The sequence below is a fragment of the Plectropomus leopardus genome, chromosome 5 (assembly GCF_008729295.1).
Source record: "Plectropomus leopardus isolate mb chromosome 5, YSFRI_Pleo_2.0, whole genome shotgun sequence".
Taxonomy (NCBI): domain Eukaryota; kingdom Metazoa; phylum Chordata; class Actinopteri; order Perciformes; family Serranidae; genus Plectropomus; species Plectropomus leopardus.
Genome location: NC_056467.1, coordinates 12,774,259 through 12,790,692, shown reverse-complemented (window position 1 = coordinate 12,790,692; position 16,434 = coordinate 12,774,259). Strand labels below are relative to the sequence as shown.

General features: G+C 41.9%; 2 protein-coding genes across 6 annotated transcripts in view; both read left to right on the top strand.

Annotated features, from left to right (window-relative positions):
• Positions 1-7,399, top strand: part of trip12 (thyroid hormone receptor interactor 12) — a 30,756-nt gene extending 23,357 nt beyond the window's left edge. For all 5 annotated transcript variants that reach the window (XM_042486030.1, XM_042486034.1, XM_042486029.1 and 2 more), the window contains 13 exons: positions 544-671; positions 826-977; positions 1,132-1,274; positions 1,434-1,590; positions 1,837-1,935; positions 2,040-2,154; positions 2,470-2,624; positions 3,835-3,999; positions 4,206-4,370; positions 4,476-4,589; positions 4,709-4,803; positions 4,897-5,000; positions 5,915-7,399. In XM_042486030.1, coding sequence (XP_042341964.1) covers positions 544-671; positions 826-977; positions 1,132-1,274; positions 1,434-1,590; positions 1,837-1,935; positions 2,040-2,154; positions 2,470-2,624; positions 3,835-3,999; positions 4,206-4,370; positions 4,476-4,589; positions 4,709-4,803; positions 4,897-5,000; positions 5,915-6,111 — 1,789 coding nt within the window. In that variant the 3' untranslated portion in view covers positions 6,112-7,399. The remainder of the gene's footprint in view (positions 1-543; positions 672-825; positions 978-1,131; positions 1,275-1,433; positions 1,591-1,836; positions 1,936-2,039; positions 2,155-2,469; positions 2,625-3,834; positions 4,000-4,205; positions 4,371-4,475; positions 4,590-4,708; positions 4,804-4,896; positions 5,001-5,914) is intronic.
• Positions 7,400-12,427: 5,028 nt separating this feature from the next.
• The window catches only part of dner (delta/notch-like EGF repeat containing), a 71,132-nt gene continuing 67,125 nt past the window's right edge, over positions 12,428-16,434 (top strand). Inside the window, exon 1 of the mRNA XM_042486073.1 lies at positions 12,428-13,082. Within this exon, the coding sequence (XP_042342007.1) occupies positions 12,672-13,082 (411 nt within the window). The 5' untranslated portion in view covers positions 12,428-12,671. The remainder of the gene's footprint in view (positions 13,083-16,434) is intronic.

The following is a 16,434-nucleotide window of genomic DNA, read 5'->3' as shown; positions in this document are numbered from 1 at the left end:
AACACTGTTTTATAATAGGACCAAAGTAAGACCACTAGTTTCACTTTTAATGCGCCTGACGTTCTGCTGCGCTTCTCTGCCTCTACGGCGTGTTAAATTACCCGAAGGTGTTTTAATACAGCTCTTAATTAACAGTCCAGCTCCATTGAGACTACAGCAGGACAAATTAGACAATAGTGCCCGCCATAGTCTTTGTTATTAATGGAAAACACTGATATTAGTTTGCCCTGGAAGGGTCAGACAAATAAAAATCGTGTAATCTCATCAGTTACGCTATTAGTGAATAGCCATTCAGATAAGTCTGCCAAGTTTTTGAGATATACTAGATAGTAAAGTATGAAGTACACAGGATGTGATAAACACATGTGCTCATCACCAGTTAGAATTATAAATTATTATTAGCCTTGGTACTGATACTCCTTAAACTGTTCTCATATCCAGAGTCTTGTCACAAAGGTAATGTGAGGTTTCTCGTGTAAAAGCTGAATTATATGCTCATCAAAGCACACAGAGATAAAATGTCCCATCTTGTTTTCCTGACAGGTATAAGCCTGTGAGAGAGGACGAGGACGGCAGCAAAGACGCTGTTGGTGGAAAGAGGGGCCGAGCCCAGACTGCTCCCACCAAAACCTCACCTCGCAACGCCAAGAAGCAGGATGAGCTGTGGCATGGTGAGAATGCGAGAGCAACTCCTCGAACTAGCTTCAACGTCGCTTATTAGCTGTAAAAGCTCCAGCTGCTGGTCCAGTACTTCTCATCATATTATTACTTGCAAGTCTGAATCTGTCGACTTTTATCACCACTGTTGATTCCTATCACTTCCAGATGGTGTGTGTCCCAGTGTCACCAATCCCTTAGAGACATACCTCACTTCGGAGCCACCAGAGACCATAACCTTTGATGACCCCTCTTTAGAGGTCAACCTGCTGCTGAGGGTCCTGCACTCCATCAGTAGATACTGGTTCTACTTGTATGAAGTAAGTCTCTTTCCTAAACAATTACAAGAGGAAGTCTGTGATTTCAAGTCTTTTTTTTTCTGTAAAAGTCTGAACCTTTTTATCTTACAACTGTGAAGGGAGTCACGTAATATAAAATGTATCAGTAACATGAATTTTTTTGGTTGTTTTGCAGAATGCTGTGTGTAAGGAAATTATCCCTACCAGTGAGTTCATTAACAGTAAGCTGACAGCCAAAGCTAACCGTCAGCTACAAGACCCGCTGGTCATCATGACGGGGAACATCCCCACTTGGCTCATTGAGCTTGGAAAGACTTGGTAAATGCTTCATACTTCAGGTCAAAATGAGGAATTGGAATTTGATCTTTCACCTGTATTGTTAATCTTGTCTACAAAACTGACATTGGTGTTGATGTTTGGCTAATATGACTTGGTTCTGACATACGTTATTCTCTTTTCCTCTCTCTCTCTCTACAGTCCTTTCTTCTTCCCTTTCGACACCCGGCAGATGTTATTCTACGTTACTGCCTTCGACCGCGACAGAGCCATGCAACGCCTACTGGACACAAACCCTGAGATCAACCAATCAGATTCTCAGGACAGCAGAGTTGCACCACGTCTCGACAGGAAGAAGGTACATTGTGTTGCCATATTGAACTGTTCAAGTTTTACATCTTATGGAGTCTACTGTTGTGCGCACAGTTTCTGTACTAACAGTTTGACCTGTATCTGAATGGAGTTTAATTTGTGTTCTGCCCCTTTTCTTTTTGAAATTTTAACATTTTGATACCTTTTTTTTGTTTTTAATGATTGCTCTGTAAACTTTTTTTCTCACCTGGCCTGAACCTCATTTTTTTCCTCCCTTGTCTTGTGTTTACAGAGGACGATAAACCGCGACGAGCTGCTAAAACAGGCCGAGTCTGTAATGCAGGACCTTGGCAGCTCCAGGGCAATGTTGGAGATTCAGTATGAGAATGAGGTACCTTTGGCCCCTGTGAATCATGACTTGTACATTTGGTGCAGTAAAATGCTTTTCACTCCAGTGTTTTGGAAAAACAATTCTAATTATTTTTCGTCTTCTAGGTCGGCACAGGTCTCGGCCCCACTCTAGAGTTCTACGCTCTGGTGTCTCAGGAGCTACAGCGGGCTGATCTCGGCCTGTGGAGAGGCGAAGAGGTCACGCTGGCCAATCCTAAAGGTATAAACTCTCAAACACACACTGGATGTGATTAAAAAAAATTTCCCATGTTTTGTCACTTACACACATGGGACATTGAAATTAACTGATAGAGTATTCCTTGTCCCACACTGATCACGTTTCAGATTATTTATTCTTGGTCAGAAATTAAAAATAAAATTTACTTGATGGAGGTCCTCACTGATGGGCCATGATCAGACAATTTTTCACTCTGAATATGATTGCATTCAGTGTAAATATAAATGCCTGTGTGAAAGTATATGCAGTGAGTTTATCTGACTTACACTGACCATACTTTTGTCTCTGCCCCAACAGGAAGTCAAGAGGGAACCAAGTACATGTTCAGCTCTAGAGGACTGTTTGCTGTTCCCTTCGGCAGGACAACCAAACCAGCACACATAGCCAAAATCAAAATGAAGTTCCGTTTCTTAGGAAAGCTAATGGCCAAAGCCATTATGGACTTCAGATTGGTAACGACCTCTGTTTTCTGTCCTATCTTTGTTAATAGACTCATATTTTCAACTGAGCAGCAAAGCTGTAAATTATTTGTATTGAGACGTGCTGTAGTGTCCGCTCAGTGGCAGTCAAATACATTGTTAATATCAAAAGAAGCGGTCTTTTACATGTTGCAGCATTTAAGAAGGCTTTGCCATCAGGTACACTGGCCCAGATCCAAGTACACGTGGTTTCAAAGTGGGTTTGTTTGATTATCACTAAACTCTGTGTACTGTACATGGGCACTGTGCATCAGTCTATGCCCAAGTCCAGCTGACAAGGTGGTGTTGAGTATGGTTTATGTGAACTGGGTTTTTCACACCTGATGTATCCAACTGTACCAAACACAACGCACCGCTATTTAATGCAAATAGCCATCAACAAGTCAAGTTGCAAAATAATTTCACAGAAGTGCCGCTCAATCTCATCATTTGAACTGCACGGCCATGGGTAATAAAATGGAAAGGCAGGCAAAAGGTTGTTACAGCTGCCAGGGTCAACGTCAGACAGCAGGCATAAGTTACTGCTGCAGCGCTTAACTGCAGCAATGGTTTCGGTGTCTGGTCTATTTTATTTTCTATATTAGTTTAGTAAAAGCCAAGTACCACTGCTAGACAAGCACACACACATATATACCCCTGTAAAATATTTGCGCATGCATACAGGTTTTTCAAACAGAGAAATCTGCTAAAAATAGGCTTTAGACTGCTTTCCCATTGCCGGGAGAGCGCAGCTCTTTACATGGCACTGCAGCAGGCGAATACATGTGTGTGGGTTGTTTTGGTGTGTCTGTTTGACGTCACCAACAGACCGAAAAACAGGTTAAGAGCAGAGACCAGCATGGATGCCGGTCCTTGAGAACTTTATGGTAGTTACTTTTCTTTAAATAGGCTTTTTCTTACTGTTTCAGTCTCTCTTTGCAGACTAATTTGGATCGATGTTTAAGCGCTGCTTAGAAAGAGACAGACGGTAATCAGCGGCAGCGTGTCATGGCATCTCGTTGGTTAAAGAGCTGAAACTAGTACATTCACCAGGTTGTTGTGTTAAAAAGCAAGATGTTAACGGGTGTTACAATCATACCAAATGTGAAAATGCCCCAAAATGTTTTCATATACCTGTGTTGCCAAATATGTCTTTAATTTTACCTGAGTTTGTGAACTACTCTCCTCCTGCTCTTCTCCCCAGCTGGACCTGCCCTTGGGGCTGCCATTTTATAAGTGGATGCTCCGGCACGAGATGTCTATAAGCTCCCATGACCTGGTGAACATCGACCCCGGTGTGGCGAAGTCCATCCAGCACTTGGAGGATATTATCCGCCAGAAGAAGAGGCTGGAACAGGATCGATCACAGGTGAAGCACAGCACAGAGGACTTTTGTTTTAATGCACTGGTACCAGTGTTCCTGGGGTCTCCTGGTGGTGTCCCAGGTTTCATAAAAGCATTGTCCTCTAAAAGTCCGACATCAGTCACCATGTAGACTGATGTCACATTCAAAGCAAGTCTCGCTAACTGTTTTTCTGTCTATCTCTGTTAAACTGTCTGTATTTTTTGAAACAGACGAGGGAGACCCTACAGCAGGCACTGGAGAGCCTCAACATGAACGGCTGCTCAGTGGAGGACCTGGGTTTGGACTTCACCCTTCCAGGATTCCCAAACATTGAGCTGAAAAAGGGCGGCAAAGACGTCCCAGTCACGATCTACAACCTGGAGGAGTACCTCAGGGTATGTGATAAAGTTTTTCTTTTTTAAATTCTCATTCTGTTTTTAATCATTTGTCTGTCTTGATGTTATTCCTCGTAAGATTAATCATTTTTTCCCTCCTTCCAGTTGGTGGTGTACTGGACTCTAAATGAAGGCGTTTCCAGACAATTTGAGTCGTTTAGGGAAGGGTTTGAGTCAGTCTTCCCCTTGCATCACCTGCAGTATTTTTATCCAGAGGAGGTGAGCAAATTTTCTGTTTTTTTATCCTTAATTTTTGTCATTTTTTTCATTTTTCATTCCTTTCATTCATAATGGCAATTTACCATTTATTTAATGGCATCTCTCTTCTCCTGCTCAAGCTTGACCAGTTGCTGTGTGGCAGTAAATCAGAGACGTGGGACGTCAAAACGCTGATGGAGTGCTGTCGACCGGACCACGGCTACACACATGACAGGCATGATCAAATTCTGATTTCAGCCCCCACATGACACAATGTCAGTATAAGAAAACAGACATTTGATGTGTATTTTCTCCCATGTTTTTGCAGCCGTGCCGTACGGTTCCTGTTCGAGGTGTTGAGCAGCTTCGACGCCGAGCAGCAGAGACTCTTTCTTCAGTTTGTCACAGGAAGCCCCAGACTGCCTGTCGGTGGTGAGTTACTGAACACACGCAAACATAAACTCATCAAATGCATCAGAGCAGGTCAGATTGCTAAACAGACATGTCTACACACATACTCAGATCCTTGACTTTAAATAATATAGCAGGCAAAATTGGGGATGTCAGCTGTTAACCATTAATCATTTAATGGCAGAGAATACTTCTTACCGGTTACGCTCATTGGTATATAAATGAATTCTACTTAGTTTAGGCACCACTCAGGTTTGGCATGAGCTTGCTAGCTGTGCTGCTCATTCGGTGAATACTACTAGTAATGCCATGCCGACCTGCTGTGGAAACTTTTTGTTATCACCGTTAATACTGTTAGCAGTGTCAGCACAGATAGTGGTGCTTACGGTGCTCACACTGTTGCACAATGCTTAAGAGTTTTGGTGCTCAGAATGAAGTCTCTCAATCACCCGTCTTACCTGTTGGAAGACCAGAGGGTGACCCCGGTGCTTCTGCAGAAATGGCATCCTGGTGGCGGCGAGAGTGTGTATTGCCGATTGGCCAAGGCTAACATTATGGTGGAAACCAATGGACTGTGGGCTCCTTTCACATGTTAATGTGGCTAGCTTGCTGTGTGACAGCATAGCTAACAGAAAATAAAGTAAATGACAAGACATTTATATTGTAAAATATCAAAATTTAACCACTTCTAAATGGATAGGGTGAGGAATTGCATTTTTAAAGCTTAGTGAGGCTATGAGTGTCGGACTGAAAGGAAAGGCCTCCTTAATTTGATGTCATTTGGCCATTTTTTCTTTCAAAAGCTAAGTAAATCAAAACTGGCATCCTCAGCCAAAATAGATGTTTTTTTAGCCCATGTGACTGTAAAACATGAAGCCTTGCCTGTCTACTATATCTGTGCCTGACTGACACCTGTTGCTGATCTCGTGTCTCAGGTTTCCGGAGCCTGAACCCCCCTCTGACGATTGTGAGGAAGACGTTCGAGTCGACGGAGAACCCGGATGACTTCCTCCCCTCAGTCATGACCTGTGTCAACTACCTGAAGCTGCCTGACTACTCCAGCATAGAGATCATGCGAGAGAAACTGTTGATTGCGGCCCGCGAGGGGCAGCAGTCTTTCCACCTTTCCTGATCTCTCCACATCTCACATTCAAATGCCTTCTACAGCGACTGATGAAAACATGACTTCCTTCTTAGTTTTTTTGTAACCACATACATTAAGGCTACATGTACAGCCTTCTTGTTAGAGAAAGCAGCTTGCAGAAAAATTAAGACTTTAAATATATATTTGCTGCCCCGGTCTCTCAAAAAAAATATAAAAAATAAAAAAATGGAAAGGTGTTCCATGACTCACAGAACTTAAAATATTAAAAAAAGAGAGAGTAAAACTTATATCAGTAGTTGAGTAATGTTAAAAAAAGATGAAAACATCTGGGTGACATTTTAAATTGCATTGCTATGTGATATTTAAAAAAGGGATGTCTCCTCTCCAGAGTGGTGGACAACGTCACTGGGTGTCGGGGCGGGAAGGGGGGGCTGGGGGGGGGGGGTCCCTCGCGCAACTAGGTTTACTTTAGCTCCAAAGATCATTTGTACAGACAAATTTGCAGACTTTGCTCATTCTACACATTTGATAGAATAGCTCTTTGTTCTCATGTCTCTTCCCCTCAGTTCATCTGTTTGCATTTTGTTCTGTATTATATTGGCCCCAGTTTGTGTGTTGCATTTTGGTTCGGCTTCCCCCCCCTGTGTGTCTTTGCTTCAAGTTGTGGAAAACGAGAGTTGCAGTTGGTTGAATGCGGGTAGTGATGAGCGCATATTATCTTTTTTTTTTTTTTTCTTTCCCCTCTACCCAAGTTGAGATTGTGTTCTGGCCTCCTTTATTATAGAGAGCTTTAGCTCAAAATGAAGAGATGTAACCAATGTGTTGATCAGGTAAATTTTGTTTTGCTCTTATTTTGATAGAGTTAGTGTCTTTCTGTTGGGTCCTACCTGATGTGTAGGGTTATCTTGGTAGACCAAGCTCTAAGCAACCCTCAACACATAATGTAGCTGGGCACAAAATTTGGCTGGTCTCATTTTATCGTTTCATGGCCAGATAGCATTTCAAGTTCATTTATGGAATAAAGTTTATATGCAGTTTCACACCCTGTTTGAGGTGGGAATGTCTGCTTTACCTTTTTTTTTTAATTTTCTATATTGTCTTTATTTCTTGCTGTAGTTGATTATTATTATTTTTTCTTTGCACTGCTGGCTTGGAACAAACCGTGGTGTGCACCTGCAGTCTGTGGCCAGGGGAGGGCGCCACTGTATGTTCTCCTGGCCCAATCGTTCATGTGCTGGTTTCTAAGATCTGCAATAATTTACTGCATCAGGTTCATGTTTTTACCTGAACATAAATAAAGTAACTGTTTGACTCATCTTTGTTCATTTATTTATCCATCCCTCCATCGCTTTGCCGTGTTGCTCTTGTGAATCCTTCACAGCTGGTCCTGTTAGAGTGGATTTATTAATCAGTTAAAGTTAATTTAGGGTAAATCTTGATACCTCAGTCCTCAACTGTGGGCAGGTTTAAGGTAGTTGGCATGGAGACAGAAACAAAGGTGGTTTATTTGATTTACCTGGAATGCTGCTCTTTAGATCTCAGCAGGGTTTAACAGCTCTCGCCCTCTGAGCTGAATCTTAACCCTCCGCTGTGTTTCTAGACTCTTAAATACGAGAGAGCTTAGCGTTGGACTCAACATTACATAAAATGTGTGTGGGTGTTGCAAAAATGATCAATACTCTGATTCCTGGAATACTTTACTGTGATGGCCAAAACTGAATTTCTGAGACAAACAGAATGATTGTACTGGTCTCTATGGTGAACAAAAAGAAAAAAAATCAACTTTTTCTTAGGAGATTCTCAGTGGTCAACATCACAGATGCTCGACTTGCTTTCTACATTTGCTTTCCTCACTCATCTTTTTAAGAGTACCTGCACGGGTCAGGTGTAAGCAGGAGTGTGTCTTAAGATTTGATCTGCGGTTTAGCCCAGACCTCTGTCAGAGGGATCCTCCCCTGGCTAGGGTTGCAGCAATATACCTGTTTTAAGGTATACTGTGATATGAAAGTTGACAATTATCATGCCGTGTATATTTGCTTATCTACGACATTAACAAAGTAAATAAATAAAACTGGACAGAGAATCTCACCTTTAATTATTTTCAAAAGGGACACTTTTTACACACACTTTCATTAAAAAAAATGTTTCAAATCTTAATTATAGTGAAAAAATCTGTTTAATCAAAACTAACCCTTCTGTTTTCATTCCATTAGGTGTCATTCTGTCTGATTATCATAATTCTGTAATACTGTGATATATTCTGAGATGGTTATCATATCGTGAAAATCTCAAACTGTTGCAACCCTACCCCTGGCACTTTTTTATATAAACGAGCTGCTTTTTAAAATGCAATCTGGCATCTTATTTACACACACACACACATAAAAATCCCATTGTGAATTAATTTTTTTAATTGTGAATTAGAAAATGGTAGGTGGGCCACCCAGCACTCTTTTTGGCCTGCAGACCGGGGTCCTCTGTAGGGCGGGTTGTGCGGATACCTGCCTGCAAATTCTTTTTAATAATCAAGCTCTATTTTCATGCTTTTTATAAACTCTGCTATTTTTATCTTTTTTTTAAAATTCCAGATTAATAATAAAATGTCATGTTAATAAAAAATATTGGTAATTAGTATTGAGTAGAAACAATACTTTACAACTGCTGTCATGAAAAATGTATTGACTAGAGTTGGAAAAATAATTAATTTCATGTATTTGTGGTAACAATGGTCAAATGTAACTAAGTATGTTTATTCAAGAACAAGTAAAAACGGAGTGACAAATTATGAGATCCAGGGCTTTTTTTCAAAAAAACAAACAAAAAAAAAAAAGCATATGTAGCCTACATATTTAGATGCGGAGCAGAGGTGTGTCCAGACTTTTTTTTTTTTTTTTTTCAGTTTTACCCAAGTGGGGCACTGACTTATGCAGGAGTGGCATGAAATATGGGTGCTGCTGGGGGCACATTTGTCAGCATAGCTTTAATTTACAATTTCTGTCTCCTCTCCCCATACCTACTTTAATTACTAACATTGTAGTGTCTTACATTCCTGTTTATGTTTGACTTTAAATGATAAATAGGCCTACCAATCAGAATGACACCACACAAAAGTAAAATAACGCTTCCTTACTTTATTACAGAAATTTCCTCCTAAAGTAAATTGTACAATAACCAGTATAAAGTGCCAACACAATTAAAGTACCAAAAAATTAAAATGAATAAGCCTGTGTGAACAAACTTTTCGACAGTTTGATCAGTTTATTTGAATGTACAATAAGTCAAGCCGGACACTACTCTGACACAATACTACCTGTCAGATTTAAGGCTGAATTGCATCTATAAACAATATTTTAGTTTACTCTTTGAAAAGTTCAAGCTGGCTGGACAGATAGCCATACATAATGGGGTGGCCAATCAGATTTCAGGGGTGGGCTTGTGCCACCCCAGGCCGCTCCCTGGATACGCCCCTGATGCGGAGCTATTTCTAAAACTTTAGGGGCTGAGGCCTCGAGCGTAATGACGCCACTGCACGCGGGCCTGCAGTTGAGTGTCACTGGTGTACATGCTGTGTGTTGCTGGTGATTATCACAACCATCAGCAGTGTCTGTGAGTGCAGTCAGCTGCAGTACCTGAGCCAGGTGAGCTGACGGGAGGCTGTGACGTGACTGCTTGGACGGCGGGACAGCTCGTGAAAACTGAGGCCAGAGAGCGCGAGGTCGACATCTCATTAGCAACTCTGAAACTTGCAGCTACTCAAATGTCATAAATTGAGGCTGTAAATCTCACAGCAGCCCTTGAGATGTGATACAGACAAAGACAAGGACTCCTAAAATTTCTTTTTTTCTTCTTTTTTTTTGTTCACTGCTAAAACTTCTGCTTCATACTGAAAAGGTAAGGTAGTTTTTGTTGGGTGTGTCGTTTATTGTGTCGGTGTTAACTTTTTTAAAAAACTCTGTTTTGTCTCAGGTCAGTATATGTAATTACCACATTACTCTCTTTAACACAATTATACAGAAGGAAGCGTACAGCTACTGCTAGCTCACCTGGCATCACTGAGCTAGCTGATATTACTGTTAAGCTAGGAGGACGCCATTAATGTTTACATGTTAGCTGTCAGGGGCACGAGCCTCTTTTCCATGAGTAGACGCACGCTTCCTCATGCGCGGTAATAATAATCACCTTGCACCAATGATATACTTTTTTTAAGCTGAAGGCAATCTAGCTTTATTATATTTGAAAGAAGGCAGACATCTCCAACACAGCAATTCACGCCGAAGTAATCTATACATATCACTACAGTTTAAAGGAAAAGTATGTATGTTTTTTCTATCAGAGTGAATTATCCCTTCAATACTGCATTTTAATAATTTTGGGGACATGTTAGACAAATAGAGAATGGGCTTAGTTTTTCTGTCTTGACCCAAAAGATAAAAAAACATCTACTTTGTATTTTTATAAAGCAATGTGTTGTGCATTTGTCTCTGTCAAATAAACAAGTAAATAAATAGATAGATAGATAGATATACTTTATTGATCTCAAAACTGAAAAATTGGGATGTAGCAGCACCATACAGTAAGAACAGAGAATAAAGAGCACACATTATTAATAGAATATAAAGGAATATGCTTAAAAAAACCTAAAAAAAAAACTAAGAGACTGTACATATCTACATATATACATGTGTAAAGTGCGGAACAGTATCTGAATAAATATAAATAAAAATAAAGTCAGCAGTGTAGAGTGACATGGAGCTAAGACCGGAGTTTAAAGCGCAGACAGAGGTGAGTTATTGTACAGGTGGATGGCTTGTGGCAGGAAAGATTTCCTGTATCTGTCCTTTCGACAGCGAAGCTGAATCAGTCAGTTTCTGCTTGCTGTAATCATCCTTATGTTCATACTGACCATTCAGAGTTACTGTCTTAACATGCCAATATTGGAGAGAATGGACAGCATCCAAAATCCTTGTTTTGTGCAAACATTTGTAGTAGTTCTGTAGTCTGAGTTTAAGGTCTAGTGTGTAGGATTTTAGTGCCATCCAATGGTGAAGTAGCAGAAGTGAAACTGAACTATGGTGGCTGATTTGGTGGCTGCGGTGGTGAGGCCAATTGGGTGTACTGCCAAATTCATGGAAATTGCATTGGAAGAGGCTTATAGTCGTTAAATGAACCGTCACGTCAAGTGCAACAGCTCTGGTGGACAGTCCTGCAGTCAGAATGCCAATGGCACACTCGATCAAAACTTTGGAGATCGCTGTCATTGTGTTGTGTGATGAAACTGCACATTTTAGAGTGACCTTTTATTGTGACCGTCCCATTTCACACTTGTGTAGTAATTATGCTGTTTAATCATCTCGATCTTGATATGCCAATCCTGTCAGGTGGATAGATTATGTTGGAAAAGGAGAAGTGCTCACCAATATGGATATTAATACATTTTGAACAAAATTTAATAGAAATATACCTGTTGAGTGCATAAAAAAGTCTTAGATTATTAACTTAAACCTGTGAAAAATGTGAGCAAAAACATAAGAGTTGTGTGTAATTTTTTGTTCAGTGTATATTTGTATTCCCTGAATAACTCAGGTGAAACTAACTCAAACTACTATTGACTGGTGAATTCAACATGTGAAACTGGTACTGATTTGTAAATGGTTAATAAGTCAAACAAAAAACTCAGTGACCACCCACTGCTGGGTAACAAAGGAGCATTATATCAGATTAAGGACTTTGTGTACTCCAGGGAAAATCCAGAATTCATAATAACCTAACCGGCAACTCCAAATATGTGATTCAATCCCATATAAATTAAGTTTGACTCATCATGGAAATGTATAACCCGTACGTTTATTTCGACTTTGCTTGCCACGTGATGGGACCCTGTAAATGAGAGCTGCTGATCTCTGACCTTTGGGACAGCACAATCCATACATACACTGCTTCTATAGGGATCTGTTTTGTGAATAATTTTGGACATTTTTGTTTCGAACCACCTTTTGAGTGCCTCTATCAGCATCATTCTGCTATTTTCAGACCTGGAGTGCATCATCTCCTTTGTGATAATACCGTCTGTTATCACCGGAAAGCTGCTAATCTTTGGCAAAGCTGATGAGGATTTTCTCCACCACAACCATCGCCTCCTCCTCTGACTTCCCCAACTACAGCCTCCTCCCTCCCACCTTGGCTCCAAGGAGAGGTTATGGATGATGAGACTCTAAATGAGGAGGGTGCAGAGCTCTCCTGCTACTCTGCACAGTGTGTGTGTGAGAAGCCAGGAATGAGAGAGGAGAGGGAGTGTGTGTGAAGGTGGTGGTTTAATGTGGGAGGTGGGGGTGGTGCGAGGGGGCGGTGTCGTCAGCTATCATCGTCACTGTGACTCGGAGACGGGAAAGAGCCGAGAACCCTCCCCTTCTCCTCCCGCATCCCCACCTTCTCTCCCTCAGCCTCCACACCATCAGCCAGTCTACTCTCAGTCATTCTGCCTGCGCACAGCTCAGGCTCTACATCCTCTAACAGCCTTTCTCTCTCTCTCTCACTCACACACACACACACACACACACACTGTCGCTCACATACCTCTCCGCTGCTCCATGAAAAGCAGCTGCTCGAGCTCTGAGGAAACAGGAGAAAGACACAACAAAAAAAGAAGAAGACGCCAGAGTATGAGGATGAGTGTGTGCAGTGTGCCGGCAGTTCCCTGCTGCCGTCCCACAAAGATCTCACGGAGCTTCACCCCCCCTCTGGTTCTCCTCCTCCTGCTCCTGGGCAGCAGCGGCAGTAGCAGCATTGGAGCTGTCCCCTCTGCTTTCCAGCTGGCCCCGGACACCCCTGCCCCGGCCGAGCCCACCCCGACCCAGGCCACACCGCGTCCGGACCCCTGCGAGGGACGACCCTGCCTCAACGGGGGGTTCTGCCTGGTCCTGCCATCCACCGGCAGGCCAGAGGACACCTGGGAGTACACCTGTACGTGCAGCCAGGGCTTCACCGGACGCAACTGTGAGGTATGGAAACATTTAATGTCATCTACCTGTATGAACAAAGGATTAATGCGGAGCAAAGTGTGTTTGGTTTTTGCTTGAGAGGACAGACGCTGAGTGAGCGTGGAGTCGAGAACTAAGACGGAGTAGATGTCAGGGTTGCTTCATGTGTTAATTACTTCATCAAGCATTGGATAAAGAGCTGCTTTAGCTCATTATTTGTATTTCGACAGTAATGTGGGTTTCTTTTTGTTTTGTACTGAGCAAATTAGAGTCCCCGGGATCCATTATCATTCATTATTCATGATCTTCATCCTGCGGGTTCACCTCGGTAGGTGTTTGGTGTTTGTGCATCCAGTCTGTTGTTTTTGGTTTGCATGCGAGCAATACAGTGAATGACGGCGTGTGTGAGCGCATCTCTTGCTCTTTGCTGTTCTCCGATGTCTTTTTAATGGGAGCATGTGCTGTCACTGAGACACGGAGACGAGTGCTGCGTTGCTGTGGCAACAGGAGGGAAGAGCGGCAGCAGTGAGATGCAAGTGAAAACTGTAAATGTGTGTGTGAGTGTATAACCATGTACTGTGTTAGTTGATGAGTATTTTGGATATACACCCCCAACCCCATAGTTTTGTGCAAACTAAAGAAGGACGAAGTTAGAGTAAACCCTGTGCTTATCTTAATTGCATTCCTATGCTGTCCTCTTATTTGTATGTAAGATAAAAACTCAAGTTGGGGTGAATCAGATCCGGGCGCCAGTCTCCACTCTGCATTCATTAATCGGAATATCTGGACAGTCATGATGAGTGGTTTTCTGTTGCAGATTCTGCATTATTTCATATTCTTAAAGTTATTTATGTCTGTCCGGGTGAAGCTTACCAATTAAACCGGTCTCTTTGAATATTATTCAGCACGATAGCATCATTTAAATAACAGATCATCATAAACTTAACACAAAAATCAAAGGTAGATTTGGTCATCAAAGGGACTTACTAAATTTTTTTGTGTTCTCAACTGCTTCTCGTGGCCTTCACCATGTTTAGATTTGGTTTAGGTATTTGATACACAGTTTTGTTTGATGGAAGTGAAAAATGCATATTTGACCTCAGATTTATTTATTTTTTCCTCTGTGCATTCTGCTCCCTTGGGTGTCTCTGTGTTCTGCCAAGTATCATGTTGAATCAGGAGACCCCAAATTTTCAGCAGAGTCCTTGGAAAAAAGCATATATCGCTAAAAGTCAAATATTACACTTGCAGGATTATTGTAGTTGTATCCAAGCAGCAACCTGAAGGGCTGAAAAATGAAGCCAATTTGGAAGTGCCAAAAACTGTAGTTCCTCTAATGGCCACTTGATGCTGGCTCCAAAACAAGTCACTCTCTGTACACCCCCATGATAAAATGCCCTGAAATATGTTTTCAGCCTGGCACAGAAAAAGGTGTTGGTCTTTATAGCTGCAGGATTGTGAATTTTTAAATAACTCATCCGTTTACATTTTATTAATTCTCATTGTTATCCATAATTAAGGACGTGCCTGCTTTGAGTTACAATGTTGGATAGGTAATATAGCCATGCTGTAACCCACGATTCATAGATATTAGCCATAGCTGTCGCTGTTTTAGTGTGTTTTCAGCTCATCAAAGTTAATTATAACGTTTTTGACATCTAAAAAAGTCATGTTAAACACTTGGTTACACTAAAGGTGTTTCTAAGGAGTTGGACATTCAGTTTTTTTCTGGTATGACCATTCTGTTCATTTTTAAAGCCTGTTTTTTGCAACCTCTGTACACTTCTGGCTCCAAAAATCCAAGATGGCAACAGCCAAAATTTCAAATTTGAGGCTTCAAAAAGTCCAGAAAACCAATTTATAAAATCACATTAGTATAAACCATTGTTTTATACAGTCTGTGTTTTATCACCTTACTGGACTGTGTTTGAGCTCTTGTTACTCCATATGATGATGTTTTCCATCACTGAGAAATTATTTGGGAAGGGACAGTTAGGCTGATGTATATCTTAGTTTACACTTTACTGCAAAGTTGACTTAAGCACCTTTGTTCTTCCTCATGCATCGTTTCTACACATCTCTCTATTCAAGGACATTTAAAGCTCTGAAACAGCCCTTTCTCATGTTGATTCAGCACTTTATTGATGTCCACGTAAAGCCGCTCTTCTGCTGGGCTGCGTGTAATTCATTTGAGCTTTACAACAAACAGACTGTGGCTCAGTCTCGCCTGCATTAGGCTCAATGGGCAGCCAGGCCTCTGAGTCATACTGGGGTGAATGAGAGCGTCCGCCAGCAGTAGAGAGGATAAATGAGTCTGCTGCAGCATCACAGAGGGAAACGGCAAGGTGACTGGGTGAACTTTAGCAGAATCACCAACAGGTGGCAGCCATATCCCCCCCCTTGTAATGATGTCTATACATTGTATTTGCCTATCTCGTGCGTTCATGCTGACTTATATGTCCAGGTGAGCATGCTGGTGGTGTGCTGGCATTTATTGGAGCATTTAGCCATGGACCTGCTCGCTGTCTCCTTGGCTGTCCTGGTTTCATGTCTCAGAATAGAAAGCAGCTGCAGTTTGTTACCTCTGCAGCCTGCTTCACTTCACTGCGCTCTGTGCTCCACACAAACCACAGAGGACGATGTTGTCACACAGCCTCGGCTGAGGTTGGACAATACATTCACACAATTTTCATGTTTTTCATGCTAAGAGGAGCAATAAAAGCATCTCTCCTTGAGCACACTGCCCACTGTCCTCCTCTGCTGCGAAGTCTCGAGAAAACAACATCCACTCCCGTTTTATCCCTCTTATGCACCAAATCACAGGTCCAGCACAGGCCCAGAGCCGGGCCCCGGGGGGAATTATTGATTTTTGCCTCAGACCCCTCCCGCTGGTTGTGTCTTCTCCATGGAAACTGGAGCGGCAGTCAATTGAGATTTGGTAAATGACCTGATTGGCTGAGCGCGGTGCTGGTTTGCATTCCCTGTCCTCTGCATGCGTCACAACACAGATGGTCCAGCAAGAAAGGAGGAAGAGAGATCGAAGAAAGAAATGGCATGGAAGGAAGGAAGGAAGGAAGGAGGAGAAATTAGTTAAATGGGGAAAAGGGGAGAAAGAGTCTGGGGGAAAATGAAAGAGAAGAGTGAGAAGGAAGTCTTCTTGAAGAGAGTAAAGTCAAGCTTAGTGAAGAAATTATGTTGTAAGCAAGTGTCATGAACTCCTCTCTCCTCTTAAATTGTGTGTCAAACCTGCAGCGCTGTACTCAAAGCAGGATAAAAGCAAAAAACAAGCAGAATCTTTAAAACTAAACTTAAATTGACTTACTTGTAGGTTTAGGATTAATGCCTGTTGATTTCAGCGTAACTTTTTAAAAAT